Genomic DNA, 15655 nt, shown 5'->3' on the forward strand with positions numbered 1-15655 from the left:
AACCCTACTTGAAGGGCTGAATGGCCGACTCCGCTCCTACCTCTATTCATTTCTTCTGCTCTGATATAATGGCATTATCATAGAACAGAAGGCACTTACACAATCCAGATTAAATCAAGGAGATTGTAATGCAATTAAATTTCTCATTAGCTGTTCCATGATGTGTCTGCTAGAATCCCTTATCACCCTGCAGTCAATGAAGATTATCTGCACAAATGAGAGCCTTGTGCCTCTGGTCATGCTAAATTTTTTCTCAAATCTATTAATCCTGCAGATAGTTGCATCACACCCATGAAACGCAGACAGATTGGAGAGGCTTCTGCCCCCAGGAACACTTAACAACAGCAGCCAGTTAAAACCAGTACAACTGAGAGACTGCTTCACCCAACACGAGTGCCGTAGAAACGGCGGGGGAAAAGAGCACCCTCCATCGGGTTTGCCTTCTACCTTCCTGGTATTCACAAGATAATCATAGAATGGAATCATAGAATCCCTACAGTGCAGAAGGAGGCCATTCAGCCCATCCAGCCTGCACCAACAACAATCCCACCCAGGTCCTATCTCCAATACCCCACGTATTTACCCTGCTAATCCTCCTGACACCAAGGGGAAATTTAGCATGGCCAGTCATCCTAACCTGCACACCTTTGGACTGTGGGACCAATCAGAGCACCCAGATAAAATCCACGCAGACACGGGGAAAATGTGCAAACTCCACACAGTCACCCGAGGCCGGAATTGAACCCGGCTCCCTGGCGCTGTAGAACATAGATAGAACATAGAAAAACTACAGCACAAACAGGCCCTTCGGCCCACAAGTTGCGCCGGTCATGTCCCTACCTACCTAGGCCTATATATAGGCTTACCTATTGATGCGCATCAATTGGACACGAGGCTCGAAGCTTCAGTAAAAGAAGGCTTTTATTAACTAACAATGGAGCTATCAGAACTTTAACACACTATCCCAGACTGAAGGGGTCCCGTCCGAGCAGGGAGTCTTATATCTCTCCCAGGAGGCGGAGCCCGACTGGGATCATAGAAATCATAGAAACCCTACAGTGCAGAAGGAGGCCATTCGGCCCATCGAGTCTGCACCGACCAGAATCCCACCCAGGCCCTACTCCCACATATTTTACCCGCTAATCCCTCTAACCTACACATCCCAGGACTCTCAGGAGCAATTTTTTAACCTGGTCAATCAACCTAACCCGCACATCTTTGATGTGCCACAACTGTAACAAACACAGGTGTAACAATCCCACCCTAACCCAACAGCAACATTAGTACAATCCCACAGTAACCTATATACATTCCTGTAGTACTGGCCAGCCCTGGCTCAGTACTATCCAGTGGGAACCAACGATGGTTCACCACATTCACCCCTCCTTTGAGAACAAAGGCCGGCGGGGTACGAAAACAGACTAAAATGTCAGCAGATTATAAGTTCAGACGGTCTGGAGGACCGCACCGTCGTTGTGACCTCCTCAATACCGGCGGTGACACCGGAGTAGGCACTTGTGGTGGCGTTCTCCCCAAAACGGCGTCCAGCTGTTCTCCCACGGACTCACAGGCCGGTTGACCCTGATGAGACGGTAGTGCAGGGGATCCTGACACATCTTGCGGTGGCAACCATCTTCGGGGCTCAGGCAAGCTGTGCATTGGAGTAAAACTGTTAAGCAATGGTCCCGATGCTGCCCGCGCTATGTCCGGGGAAGAAACAAGAGATAATGGATTCGTCACTGGGGGTATGGGAGCGACAGGAGTTGCTACGTCCCCTGCAGGCGCCAGATCTCGGATCGAGACTGTGTCCTCTCGCCCGTCAGGATATGCCACATAGGCATACTGAGGGTTGGCGTGGAGGAGGTGGACCTGTTCAACCAAGGGGTCGGACTTGCGGGCCCTTACATGTCGCCGCAGGAGGACGGGTCCTGGGTACGTCAACCAGGCCGGTAAAGATATCCCCGAGGAAGACTTCCGAGGGAATGAGAACATCCTCTCGTGGGGAGTAGCATTGGTTGCCGTACACAGGAGGGAGCGAATGGAGTGAAGCGCATCAGGGAGGACCTCCTGCCAATGGGAGACTGGAAGACCTTTGGATTTCAACGCCAATAGAACAGCCTTCCAGACTGTAGCATTCTCTCGTTCCACCTGTCCATTACCCCTAGGGTTGTAACTCGTGGTCCTACTAGAGGCAATCCCGTGTGAGAGCAGGAATTGCCTCAAGTCATCGCTCATGAACGACGAGCCCCTGTCACTATGGATATAGCTGGGGTACCCGAACAGGGTAAAAAGATCACGGAATGCCTTGATCACCGTGGCAGCTGATGTGTCCGAGCAGGGGACAACAAACGGGAACCGGGAGTACTCATCGATTATGTTCAGAAAGTACACGTTCCGATCTGTTGAGGGAAGGGGGCCCTTAAAATCAACACTCAGCCTCTCGAAGGGTCGAGTGGCCTTGACCAAATGTGCCCGGTCAGGTCGGTAAAAGTGCGGTTTGCATTCCGCGCAAATCCGACAGCTCCTTGTTACCGACCTGACGTCCTCCACCGAGTAAGGCAGGTTGCGGGCTTTGACGAAGTGGTAGAGCCGAGTGACCCCAGGATGGCACAGATCATTATGGAGGGCGTTCAAGCGATCCTCCTGAATACTAGCGCATGTTCCGCGTGAGAGGGCATCCGAGGGCTCATTGAGTTTCCCTGGACGATACATGATATCGTAGTTATAGGTGGAGAGTTCAATTCTCCACCGCAAGATCTTGTCATTCTTGATCTTGCCCCTCTGTGAGTTGTTGAACATGAACGCCACGGACCGCTGGTCCGTGATCAGGGTGAACCGCTTTCCCGCCAGGTAATGGCGCCAGTGTCTGACGGCCTCCACAATGGTCTGGGCCTCCTTCTCCACCGCTGAATGCCGAATTTCGGGGCCTTGGAGGGTGCGGGAAAAAAACGCGACGGGCCTGCCCGCCTGGTTAAGTGTGGCGGCCAGGGCGAAATCAGATGCATCGCTTTCCACCTGAAAAGGGATGGATTCGTCTACCGCGTGCATCGTGGCTTTCGCGATGTCGTGTTTCAATTCCTTGAAGGCCAATTGGGCCTCTGGCGTGAGTGAAAAAGTCGTGGACTTAATAAGCGGACGGGCTTTGTCCGCGTAGTTGGGGACCCACTGCGCATAATAGGAGAAGAAGCCTAGGCATCTTCTCAGTGCTTTTGCGCTAGCTGGCAAGGGAAGTTCAGCAAGGGGGCGCATACGGTCTAGATCAGGGCCAATGACCCCGTTTTCCACCACGTATCCCAGGATGGCTAACCGGCGCGTACGGAATACAGACTTCTCCCTGTTGTAGGTCAAGTTCAGGCGAGATGCAGTGCGTAAGAAGTTATGAAGATTTGTGTCATGGTCCTGCTGATCATGGCCGCAGAAGGTGACATTATCCAGGTACGGGAAGGTAGCCCGCAGCCTGTTCTGGTCCACCATTCGGTCCATAGCACGCTGGAAGACCGAGACCCCATTGGTGACACCAAATGGAACCCTAAGAAAATGATACAAACGACCATCCGCCTCAAAGGCCGTGTATTGTCGGTCCTCTGGGCGAATGGGGAGTTGGTGGTAGGCGGACTTGAGGTCTATGGTGGAGAACACCCGGTACTGCGCAATCTGATTGACCATATCAGATATGCGCGGGAGAGGATACGCATCCAGCTGCGTATATCGGTTAATGGTCTGACTGTAATCAATGACCATCCGGGGTTTGTTCCCGCTCTTGACCACAACAACCTGTGCCCTCCACGGACTAACACTGGGCTGTATGATCCCTTCTTTGAGGAGTCGCTGAACCTCAGATCTGATGAAGATCCGATCCTCAGTGCTGTAACGCCTACTTTTAGTAGCGATGGGCTTGCAGCCTGGTACCAGATTCTGAAATAAAGAGGGTGTGGTGATCTTTAACGTAGAAAGATTGCAGGCGGGGCGCGTTGGGCAATTTGGAGATTGCAGCTGTTCTCCCACTGCCCGCGAAGGGAGTGGCCCACCGTACTGTAGGATCACACTCTTCATGTGGACAATGAAGTTTAGTCCGAGGAGAATTGGTGCGCAAAGATACGGCAACACAAGGAGCCTGAAACGCTCGTAAATTGTGCCTTGTACTTTCAAGGTTACCACACAATGTCCTAGCACAGCGACAGACCGGGACCTTGATGCCATAGAGATTGTCTGTTTGGCAGGTTGAATCTGGAGTCCACACCTCTTCACAGTGTCAGGGTGGATAAAGCTCTCAGTGCTCCCGCTGTCAAACAGACAATAAAGCACATGATTGTTTACCTGGATATCCATCATTAAACGATCAAGCCTGTGAGGCTTAGCCTGGTCCAGGATGATCGACGCCACCGTTGGTCCATGAACGTCACTGCAGGCAGCTGAGGTCAACGCTGAGGACCCCTGCTGGTCGCTCGTGGTCATCGTCGACCAAAATGGCCACCCCCATGAATCGCACATGGGTGAGGGCGCCAGACTTAGCGACCCCTGGTGGTCATACTCCTCCGACTCCGTCGACCGTAATGGCGTCGTCCTGGACTCGCACGTGGACGAACCCCGCGAGGACTTTGACGACGATGGTGATGATCCCAGTTCCGAAGGGTCGCAGGCCGCACTGTCGTTCCTGGGCTTCGATCTGCACACCTTTGCATAATGCCCCTTTTTACCGCATGCGGTACAGATTACCGCTTTAGCGGGACACTTTTGTCGGGTATGTTTTGCTCCTCCGCAGAAATAGCACCGCGGGCCGCATGGGGCTGCAACCGTCGTCTGGCCCACATGGGAGCACGCCATAACACCGCACTTCAAGCCCGAGGGGCGAGGAGGGATTTGCGACTGCTCCTGCCACGTTGTCTCCACGTGGTCCTCTGGATATAGGACTAAGCTCTTCGAAGCCGACTCGAGCATTTCAGCTAATTCCATGGCCTGGGTAAGATTGAGATTACCCTTTTCTAGCAGTTTGAGACGGATGTATGAAGACCCGACCCCGGCCACAAACGCATCTCGGGCGAGGTCGTACATGCTCTGCTCAGCTGACACAGCTTTGCAGTCACAGCCCCTGGCTAGCTGTAAGAGCTCATTGGCGTAGTCCTCCATGGATTCGCCCGACTGCCGACGTCGTGTAGCGAGGAGGTAACGAGCGTGGATCTCGTTAGGAGGTTTCGTATAGCGCTTCTTTAGAAGCTCGAGGGCCCTAGGGTAAGTGGTGGCCGCACAGATCGCGAGGTAGACTGTGTCGCTTACCCTCGCATGGAGGACCCGGAGTCTGTCATCATCTGTGGTGACCGCTGCGGAGGCTGCTAGGTAATCTTCAAAACACTTCAGCCAGTGGTCGAAGGTGTTAGAAGCGCCCACCGCACTTGGATCTAGCGTCAGACGTTCTGGCTTGAGGATTTGCTCCATACTCTCCTTTCTTTTTTTTTCTTCCGTCGAGAGTTTAATTTTAGTTAATAAAATTGATGCGCATCAATTGGACACGAGGCTCGAAGCTTCAGTTAAAGAAGGCTTTTATTAACTAACAATGGAGCTATCAGAACTTTAACACACTATCCCAGATTGAAGGGGTCCCGTCCGAGCAGGGAGTCTTATACCTCTCCCAGGAGGCGGAGCCCGACTGGAATGTGCCATAACAGTAACAAACACAGGTGTAACAATCCCACCCTAACCCAACAGCAACATTAGTACAATCCCACAGTAACCTATATACATTCCTGTAGTACTGGCCAGCCCTGGCTCAGTACTATCCAGTGGGAACCAACGATGGTTCACCACACCTATAACCCTCAATCCTATTAAGTCCCATGTACTCATCCAGAAGTCTCTTAAAAGACCCTATCGAGTTTGCCTCCACCACCATTGACGGCAGCCGATTCCACTCACCCACCACCCTCCGAGTGAAAAACTTACCCCTGACATCTCCTCTGTACCTACTCCCCAGCACATTAAACTTGTGTCCTCTCGTAGCAGCCATTTCAGCCCTGAGAAAAAGCCCCTGAAAATCCACCCGATCTATACCTCTCAACATCTTGTACACTTCTATCAGGTCACCTCTCATCCTTCGTCTCTCCAAGGAGAAAAGACCGAGCTCCCTCAGCCTATCCTCATAAGGCATGCCACCCAATCCAGGCAACATCCTTGTAAATCTTCTCTGCACCCTTTCAATAATTTCTACATCCTTCCTGTAATGAGGTGACCAGAACTGAGCACAGTACTCTAAGTGGGTCTGACGAGGGTCATTATCTCCCGACTCCTAAACTCAATCCCTCGATTGATGAAGGCCAGCACACCATACGCCTTCTTAACCACCTCCTCTACCTGCGAGGCCGATTTAAGAGTCCTATGGACCCGGACCCCAAGGTCCTTCTGATCCTCTACACTGCTAAGAGTCTTACCCTTGATATTATACTCCTTCATCCCATTTGACCTGCCAAAATGGACCACTTCTCCGCCCAGTCTTGCATCCTATCTATGTCACGCTGTAGCTTCTGACATCCCTCCAAACTACCCACAACACCACCAACCTTCATGTCGTCGGCAAACTTACCAACCCATCCCTCCACTTCCTCATCCAGGTCATTTATGAAAATGACAAACAGCAAGGGTCCCAGAACAGATCCCTGGGGCACTCCACTGGTGACCAACCTCCATTCAGAAAAAGACCCATCTACAACCACTCTCTGCCTTCTGCAGGCAAGCCAGTTCTGGATCCACAAAGCCACAGCCCCTTGGGTCCCATGCCCTCTCACTTTCTCGAGAAGTCTTGCATGGGGGACCTTATCGAACGCCTTGCTGAAGTCCATGTAAACCACATCTACCGCTTTTCCTTCGTCAATGTGTCTAGTCACATTTTCAAAGAACTCCACCAGGCTCGTAAGGCACGATTTGCCTTTGACAAAGCCGTGCTGACTACTTTTGAGCATACTAAACTTCTCTAAATGTTCATAAATCCTGTCCCTCAGGATCTTCTCCATCAACTTACCAACCACTGAGGTTAGACTCACCGGTCGGTAATTTCCTGGGCTATCCCTATTCCCTTTCTTGAATATAGGAACCACATCCGCAATCCTCCGGAACCTCTCCCGTCTCCACCGACGACGCAAAGATCATCGCCAGAGGCTCTGCAATCTCTTCCCTCGCCTCCCACAATAACCTGGGGTACATCCCATCTGGTCCCGGCAACTTATCTATCTTGACGCTATTCAAAGTTTCCAACACATCCTCTTTCTGTGAGGCAGCAGTGCTAACCACTGTGCCGACATGCCGGCCAGATGATAAGGGAGTTGTTGATGAATCAGAGCAATCAAGCTCTACTAATTAGCCCTCAGACATGAGGGCGAGGGAAACCTCATTTGTAGAGGGGTTGACACCACAGACCCTGAATTGTCTATTCTTGCCCAGGAAAACTGCCCTGATCCGCACATCCCAAAATCCTCAAATTCCAGAATGTTATTTTACCACTAATCTAATTTTCATTTGATTGAATCAACACCAGCTGTTTCTGTCATGTCACTGTGAGAGGAACATGTTTTTTTCTTACTCATATGTTGGACATGGGCGTCGTTGGCTGGCACGGGGCAACATGGTGGCACAGTGGTTAGCACTGTTGCCTCACAGTGCCAGGGACCCGGGTTCAATTCCAGTCTCGGATCACTGGCTGTGCGGAGTTTGTACGCTCTACTTGTGTCTGCATGAGTTTCCTCTGGGTGCTCCGGTTTTCTCCCAGACTCCAAAGATGTTCAGGCTAGGTTGATTGGCCATGGTAAATTGACCCTAGTGTCAGGGAATTAGCAGGGTAGATATGTGGGTTTACAGGAATAGGGCCTGGGTGGGATTGTGGTCGGTGTAGACTCGATGGGCCGACTGGCTTCCTTCTCCACAGTAGGGATTCTATGATTTATTGCCTATCTCTAGTTGCCCTTGAGAAGGTGGTGAACTGAGTGGCTTGTTCGGCCACTTCAGCTGGCAGTTGAGAATCAACCACATTGCTGTTGGTCTGGAGTCACATGTAGGCCAGACCAGGTAAGGACGGCAGATTTCCTTCCCTAAAGAAAGGACCAGATGGGTTTTTCTGACAATTGACAATGGTTTCATGGTTACCAGTAGATTCTTAATTCCAGATATTTTTTATTGAATTCAAATTCCACCATTTGCCTGTGGTAGGATTCGAACCCGGGACCCCAGAACATTAGCTGAGTTTCTGGATTAATAGTCTCGCGATAAAACCACTAGGCCATCGTCTCCCTGCTCCCTTCCACCAATTGCCAAGTCATTTGCTGAAATATTGGTCAAAACTTCAATCGGACTCTCTTGCCGAAGGTTTCCGGCCTTTCCTGCTGGCGGGATCTTCCAATCCTGTTTAAGACTCACACCAAAGACTCCAAAGTGTTTTGTGAAATTAGCCTAGACCCTAAGTTTTACATTTGAGTTTGGCATTGATGAGCATAAGGTGTTTCACTCCAGGTGTGATTCAAGTGACCCACTGGGAAGCCTTTATCAAATAAAGTTTATTTAAGAACACAGTTAAAATATAACAAAAAGAATTAGCAAAACTTTTACCAACTACAAGACTTAAGCATGACACAGTATAACTCCTAACAGCTAGCTATCTCTGTTGTTCCAAATTAAACACCATCCACAGGAACACCCTGTTCTTCAGACTTGACACAGACACAAGTATGCTCACGTGATGCTGGATCCTTCAGCTTTGTAACACCTACAGACAGAAATCCAAACCTGCAGTTTCCAGAGAGGGGTAGATGCTCAAGACAACCAAACTTCAGAGAGGTAAACTTAATCTCTGGTGACTTCCAGTCTTCCGACTCCAGAAAACAGAAACTCCAACTCCAGAGAGGGGGAAAACATTGCTTCAAGCAATTTCTGAAAATGAAACTAAAAACTGAAATGCTTGTGAAAAATAGCTGTCCCTCAGTCACATGACGTGACCTGTCAATAATCCTCAAATTAGGCTCTACTCAGCAATCCCAAGGGACCATTAAAACCACAGAACACTGCATTAGTTCAGATTAAAATCAACATGATATCAATTATACTGCCTCAATAACAATAAAGGACATTGGCTCCAGTCAACACTGGAGCCAACAAAACATCCTGCAGAGAAACACGATTAAAATACATTTCTTAAAGGCACAGTTTGTACAATCCACCATTGTAATGCCACTCTGAATTCAATGGAAGCCCCCTTTATATGCTCCTACTCACTTGAGGGGACACTTTGCTGTTGAAGCAAGAGCAACGCCTAGGCAATCCCCTCACAATATCTGACTTGCTCAGTACATAAACTGTTCCAAAATAATAAGAGGATCTGAATCTTATCTGACAATATTTTCTGAAGCGAATTTCTGATTATTTTTTCTCTCTCTGTGGGGAAGGACTGGCCAAGTCCCCTGTTGGCTGCCTTCACTGAATTAGACAGTGGAGAGCAAGGAACCGAAGATCTTATACTAGATTACCCGATATCTGTCATGCCCTTGAAGTGGCGATGGTTTATTTGCGAAGCAAACAGAATCTTTCTCAGTGCGTGGGCAAGCAAGATGTTAATCATTTCTAACACTTAAGTAGATAAGATGCCAAGCGCTTTTTTCCGCTGATTGCTGAGTGGAGTTGCTTGCTTCAAGCATCTGATTGCCGCAGAGCGCATCCTTAATATCTGAGGGAAGGTTGTTGGGATGGACAAATAAATAACCCGTTGGCTTTGTTGTTGTAGTAGTACAGGATGTCATTTTTTTTTCTCTGCTGAAAAGGTGGGGCAAAGTGGGGCGGACAACGCTTAGGAAATGGAGAAAGAAGGGTTGAACTAGGAGGTAAAATCCACAATAATGCGGCAGGTGGAAACGGCTCAGTGGAGAGGAGATTGAAGATGGGGATAGATAAATTTCTAATTTTAAAAAAGGGGTAAGGGGATATGGGATGGGGAACAGGTGGGGAGGTGGATTTGTGAGACCAGGGAGAGATCAGCCATGATCTGATTGAATGGCGGAGCAGGCTCGAAGGGCTGAATTTGCCGACTTCTGCCCCTAATTCCTATGTTCCTGTGTTCTGAATCTCTGAAGTATGGAGACAGTGTAAGTGATTTCAATCATCTCTGGATGAGCCTTCAACAGTTCTTCATGAATACAAACATTTGTTTTGTTTTTTTCTCCTTGCTGCCAGCAATGAGACTGAAGGAGGAATCTATATCAAGCGATGCTGTAAAGGATTTTGCATTGACATTTTGAAGAAAATCGCAAAGTATGTCAAGTTTACATATGACTTATACTTGGTGACAAATGGAAAACACGGGAAGAAAATCAATGGGACATGGAATGGCCTGGTTGGAGAAGTAAGTCAACCCTCTTTGATTGTTACAAAATGGAACCTATTTTTTCCTTTATTTTATCACGGGCTGTGGGTGTCAGGGGCTGGGCCAGCATTTGTTGCCCATCCCTAATTGCCCTTGAATTGAATGGTTTGCTAGGCCCTTTCAGAGGGCAGTTGAGACACATTGCTGTGACTCTGGAGTCACATGTAGGCCAGACTGGGTAAGGACGGCAGATTTCCTTCCCTCAAGGACATTAGTGAACCAGATTGGTTTTTACAACACTTGACGACAGTTTTCAGGGCAGGATTTTCCAGCCCTTCCTTCTGGCATGATCTTCCAGTCCCATCAAGATCGTGGTCCACCCCACTCCCCCCAAAGATGCCGACGGCAATGGCTGGGGAAAACCATGGAAAATCCCAGCCATGGTTGCCATTACTGAGATGGCTTCAACTCCAGACTTCCTTGTTATTAACTTAATTTAAATTCCACCAGCTGCCGTGTTGGGATTTGAACCTGTGTCCCCAGAGCATTAGGCTGTACTTCCCCACTGCTAGTCCAATGATACACCCACCAGCTTCCCATTTATGTATCATAATGGGTGGTATGGTGGCATGGGTGGTTAGCGCTGCTCCCTCACAGCACCAGAGATTCTGGTTCGATTCTGGCCTTGGGGAGTCTGCACATTCTCCCCCTGTCTGCTTGGGTTTCCTCCAGGTGCCCCGGATTCCTCCCACACTCCGAAGATGTGTGGGTTAGGTGGATTGGCCATGCTAAAGTACCCCTTAATATCCAAAGATGTGCAGGTAAGATGGATTGGCCATGCTAAATTGTCCATTAGTGTCCAAAGATATTCAGGCTAGGTGTATTGGCCATGCTAAACTGCCTTTTAGTGTCTAAAGATGTGCAGGTTAGGTGGATTGGCCATGCTAACTTGCCCCTTAGTGTCACAAGGTGTGTACGTTAGATGGATTGGCCATAGTAAATGTGTAGGGTTACGAGAATAGGGTCGGGGAAAGGGCCTGGTTAAGGTATTCCAGACTTGGTGGGCCAGATGGCCTCCTTCTGCACTGTAGGGATCCTGCGATTCTTTTATTGTGATAAATCAAAATCCCTGAGAAGCTCTGTGAGTTAATACAGGTGTAGAAGTGTAGTTATCATGGCTTTGGGCTGTTAACTTAATGGATGCAGGTTCAAGCTCCCCTTTGGTAAGTTCTGATGTTATACAGGTTATTTGTGAGGTGGGATCACACAAGAACACCAGTAATGGTTTGTAAATGTCCTGATGACGATTAAGGTAAAAAAAAGTCATAATTTAAAAAAACGTTTAATAATAGTTGTAGTGGTCAGGTGCAGCTGAGCAAATCCAAATTCATTGAAGGGCTGTCTAACAAATTGTGTAGCATTTAGAAACCATGCCCAAGGGGAGGGGGTCACCTAAATCAGAGGTAGTAAGTTCAAATCCTAGCAAGGCAATTTCAGAAATCCAATTCAGTAAATTTGCTAATTTCTGAGTTGGCACGGGGCAGGATAACCACAACAATACTGGTGGATTGTTGAAAAAAAATGTAAATGTTTCCTTAATATAGATTTAGATGAAAAAAGATGGGAGGAAGCTTAAGTGCAGCATAAACACCAGCATTGACCTTTTGGGCCGAATGGCCTGTTTCTGTGTCATTTATTCTATGTAATCCGGGAGTGGCACGGTGGCATATGGTTAGTACTGCTGCCTCACAGCACCAGGGACCTGGATTCAATTCCGGCCTTGGGTGACTGTCTGTGTGGAGTTTGCACGTTCTCCCCATGTCTGCGCGGGTTTCCTCCGGGTGCTCTGGTTTCCTCCCACAGTCCGAAGATGTGCAGGTTAGGTGGATTTGACTTGGTAAATTATTCCGTAGTGTCCAAAGATGTGTAGGTTATGGGGATTAGCAGGGTAAACGAGTGGGGTTACAGGGATAGAGGTAGGTTGGGGAGGGGGGGGGGGGGGAGAGGGGGCTGGTTAAGATGTTGGAGATGTTTTTGGAGAGTCGGTGCAGGTCAAATGGCCTCATTCTGCACTGTAGGGATTCTGTGATTTTATGGTAAGTGATCCAGGGGACCACATTTCACGGCTGATCTGATGTGTAACCGAGCCAGTTCAAACCTGTCCTTCTAGTGTATAAGACAGCATGGCAAGTTAAAGATAAAGGGCTTTGTTGCTTCCAAGCTTAAATTATAGAATCATAGAATCCCTACAGCGCAGAAGAGGCCATTTGGCCCATCGAGTCTGCACTGACTCTTTGATAGACTATCCCTCCCTCCTGCCCTATCCCTGTAACTCCACACATTTACCATGGCTAATCCATCTAACCTGCAGATCTTTGGACACTAAAGTGGCAATTTAGCATGGCCAATCCACCTAACCTGCACAAGTTGGACTGTGGGAGGAAACCGGCGGACCCGGAGGAAACCCATGCAGACACGGGAAGAACGTGCAAACTCCGCACAGACAGTGGCCCAAGGCCGGGATCGAACCTGTGTCCCTGGCGCTGAGAGGCAGCAGTGCTAATTACTATGCCACATTGCCTCTTAGAGTGTGATTATTACCAACATCTGGGAACCAAGAGGCAAGAAGTACATGGAGCAGATTGTAATAGTGACATTCCTGATATTCACCTTTCTAAACATACCTGTTTCTGTTGCCAGGTGGTACGGAAGCAGGCACAGATGGCGGTGGGCTCGCTGACCATCAATGAAGAGCGATCGGAGGTGGTGGACTTCTCAGTGCCCTTCATAGAAACTGGGATCAGCGTTATGGTGTCACGGAGCAATGGCACTGTGTCACCCTCTGCGTTTCTGGGTAACTGATGATAAGCTTTAGTCTGTGGGTCAAAGTTCAGTGGACCTCCATTTTGTTTGCGTGGTTAAAGGTCATACTAACTTGGGTGACCTCAGGTAGATGGGCGGAGCAATTCTCTTTAATACGAGTTAATCATGGTCATTTCACTTGATAACTGCCCGCCTTTACCCGATCACCATCCTCAGAAACTTCAGAAAACTCACCTGTATTGCTCTCTGAGTCAGCTTGGTTCTGGGTTTAAGTCCCACTTCAGCACTTGAACAGAAAAAATCCAAGGCTGGCGTTTCATAGATACAAAAGTCTGAGATCATCAGACTTTTGAATGGACCTATCATATATTAAGCTGATCTTTCTCTGCACCCTAGCTATGACTGTAACACTACATTCTGCACCCTCGCCTTTCCTTCTCCCCTATGTACTCTATGAATGGTATGCTTTGTCTGTATGGCGCACAAGGAACAATACTTTTCACTGTATCCCAGTGCTTGACAATAAATCAAATCAAATCAATGCAGTATTGAGGGAATGGTGCTGCTCTGTAGGAGGTACTGTATTTTGGATGGGATATTAAAATAAGGTCCCATTTGCCCTCTTAGGGAGAGATGAAAATATCCCATGGCACTATTCTGAAGAATAGTTGGAGAGCCTAGCGTGACCCTGCCAATATTTATGCTTCAGTCAACATTGCAAGATTGGATTATCTGATCATTATCGCATTGCTATTTGTGGGAGCTTGCTCTGTGCAAATTGGATGACACATTTCTTACATTGCAGCAGTAACCATACTTCAAAAGTATAATTGGCTGGAAAGCACTTTGAGGCATCCACTGATCATGAAAAGTGCTTTCTAAATGTAGTCCTTCCTTCTTTATATTTACCGGCTTACATTTGTTATCCAGACAATGTTGTCGCCACATTGATGTAGGTGGCCCTACTGTCCAGCAGTCACCGAAATAAATTTCTATCCTTGACCTTGCATGCCCCATTTACCCCCCTCCCCACATCACTGCCCCACCCCAACTCCCCCCAAATACCGTTTCCTTGCTTGCTCCATTCAGCATGACCTAGGTCAGTGCCAGCACCAATCATAATTTGGGCATCATGATTTATTGGATGAGGAATCTTCCCTATCAGGGACACACCATCAAATCCATTTCAGAATAATGAGATGAGGTTGTTCACTTCATACTGCCGGTTTGAAGGACTCCATTCTATAATGTGGACTAGGTTGAAGGACTCCATTCTATCATGAGGGACTAGGTTGAAGGACTCCATTCTATAATGAGGGACTAGGTTGAAGGACTCCATTCTATAATGTGGATTAGGTTGAAGGACTCCATTCTATAATGGGGGACTAGATTGAAGGACTCCATTCTATAATGTGGACTAGGTTGAAGGACTCCATTCTATAATGTGGACTAGGTTGAAGGACTCCATTCTATAATGTGGACTAGGTTGAAGGGCTCCATTCTATAATGGGGGACCAGGTTGAAGGACTCCAGGCTTTGTGAGTGGAAAATCATGTCTCTCAAATTTGAGTGAGTTTTTTGAAAGGGTAACCAAGAAGATAGATGAGGGCAGTGCAGTTGATGTTGTCTACGTGGACTTTAGCAAGGCCTTTGACAAGGTACCGCATGGTAGGTTGTTGCCTAAGGTTAAATCTCATGGGATCCAGGGTGAGGTAGCTAAATGGATACAAAATTGGCTTGATGACAGAAGCCAGAGGGTGGTTGTAGAGGGTTGTTTTTCAAACTGGAGACCTGTGACCAGTGGTATGCCTCAGGGATCGGTGCTGGGTCCACTGTTATTTGTCATTTATATTAATGATTTGGATGAGAATATAGGAGGCATGGTTAGTAAGTTTGCAGATGACACCAAGATTGGTGGCATAGTGGACAGTGAAGAAGGTTATCTTGGATTGCAACGGGATCTTGATCAATTGGGCTAGTGGGCTGACGAATGGCAGATGGAGTTTAATTTAGATAAATGCGAGGTGATGCATTTTGGTAGATTGAACCAGGGCAGGTCTTACTCAGTTAATGGTAGGACGTTGGGGAGAGTTACAGAACAAGGAGATCCAGGGGTACATGTTCATAGTTCCTTGAAAGTGGAGTCACAGGTGGATAGAGTGGTGAAGAAGGCATTCAGCATGCTTGGTTTCATTGGTCAGAACATTGAATACAGGAGTTGGGACGTCTTGCTGAAGTTGTACAAGACATTGGTAAGGCCACACTTGGAATACTGTGTACAGTTCTGGTCACCCTATTATAGAAAGGATATTATTAAACTAGAAAGAGTGCAGAAGAGATTTACTAGGATGCTACCGGGACTTAAAGGTTTGAGTTATAAGGAGAGGCTGGATAGACTGGGACTTTTTTCTCTGGAGCGTAGGAGGCTGAGGGGTGATCTTATAGAGGTCTATAAAAAATGAGGGGCATAGATCAGCTAGATAGTCAATATCTTTTCCTAAA

At 48.0% G+C, this 15655-nt stretch overlaps 1 protein-coding gene across 1 annotated transcript in view; it reads left to right on the top strand.

Moving 5' to 3' along the window:
- The window catches only part of LOC144509514 (glutamate receptor ionotropic, NMDA 2B-like), a 359314-nt gene that overhangs the window by 268457 nt on the left and 75202 nt on the right, over nt 1–15655 (top strand). The window contains exons 6-7 of the mRNA XM_078238420.1: nt 10201–10369; nt 13031–13184. Coding sequence (XP_078094546.1) covers nt 10201–10369; nt 13031–13184 — 323 coding nt within the window. The remainder of the gene's footprint in view (nt 1–10200; nt 10370–13030; nt 13185–15655) is intronic.

This window comes from Mustelus asterias, chromosome 21 (assembly GCF_964213995.1).
Source record: "Mustelus asterias chromosome 21, sMusAst1.hap1.1, whole genome shotgun sequence".
Classification (NCBI taxonomy): Eukaryota; Metazoa; Chordata; class Chondrichthyes; order Carcharhiniformes; family Triakidae; genus Mustelus; species Mustelus asterias.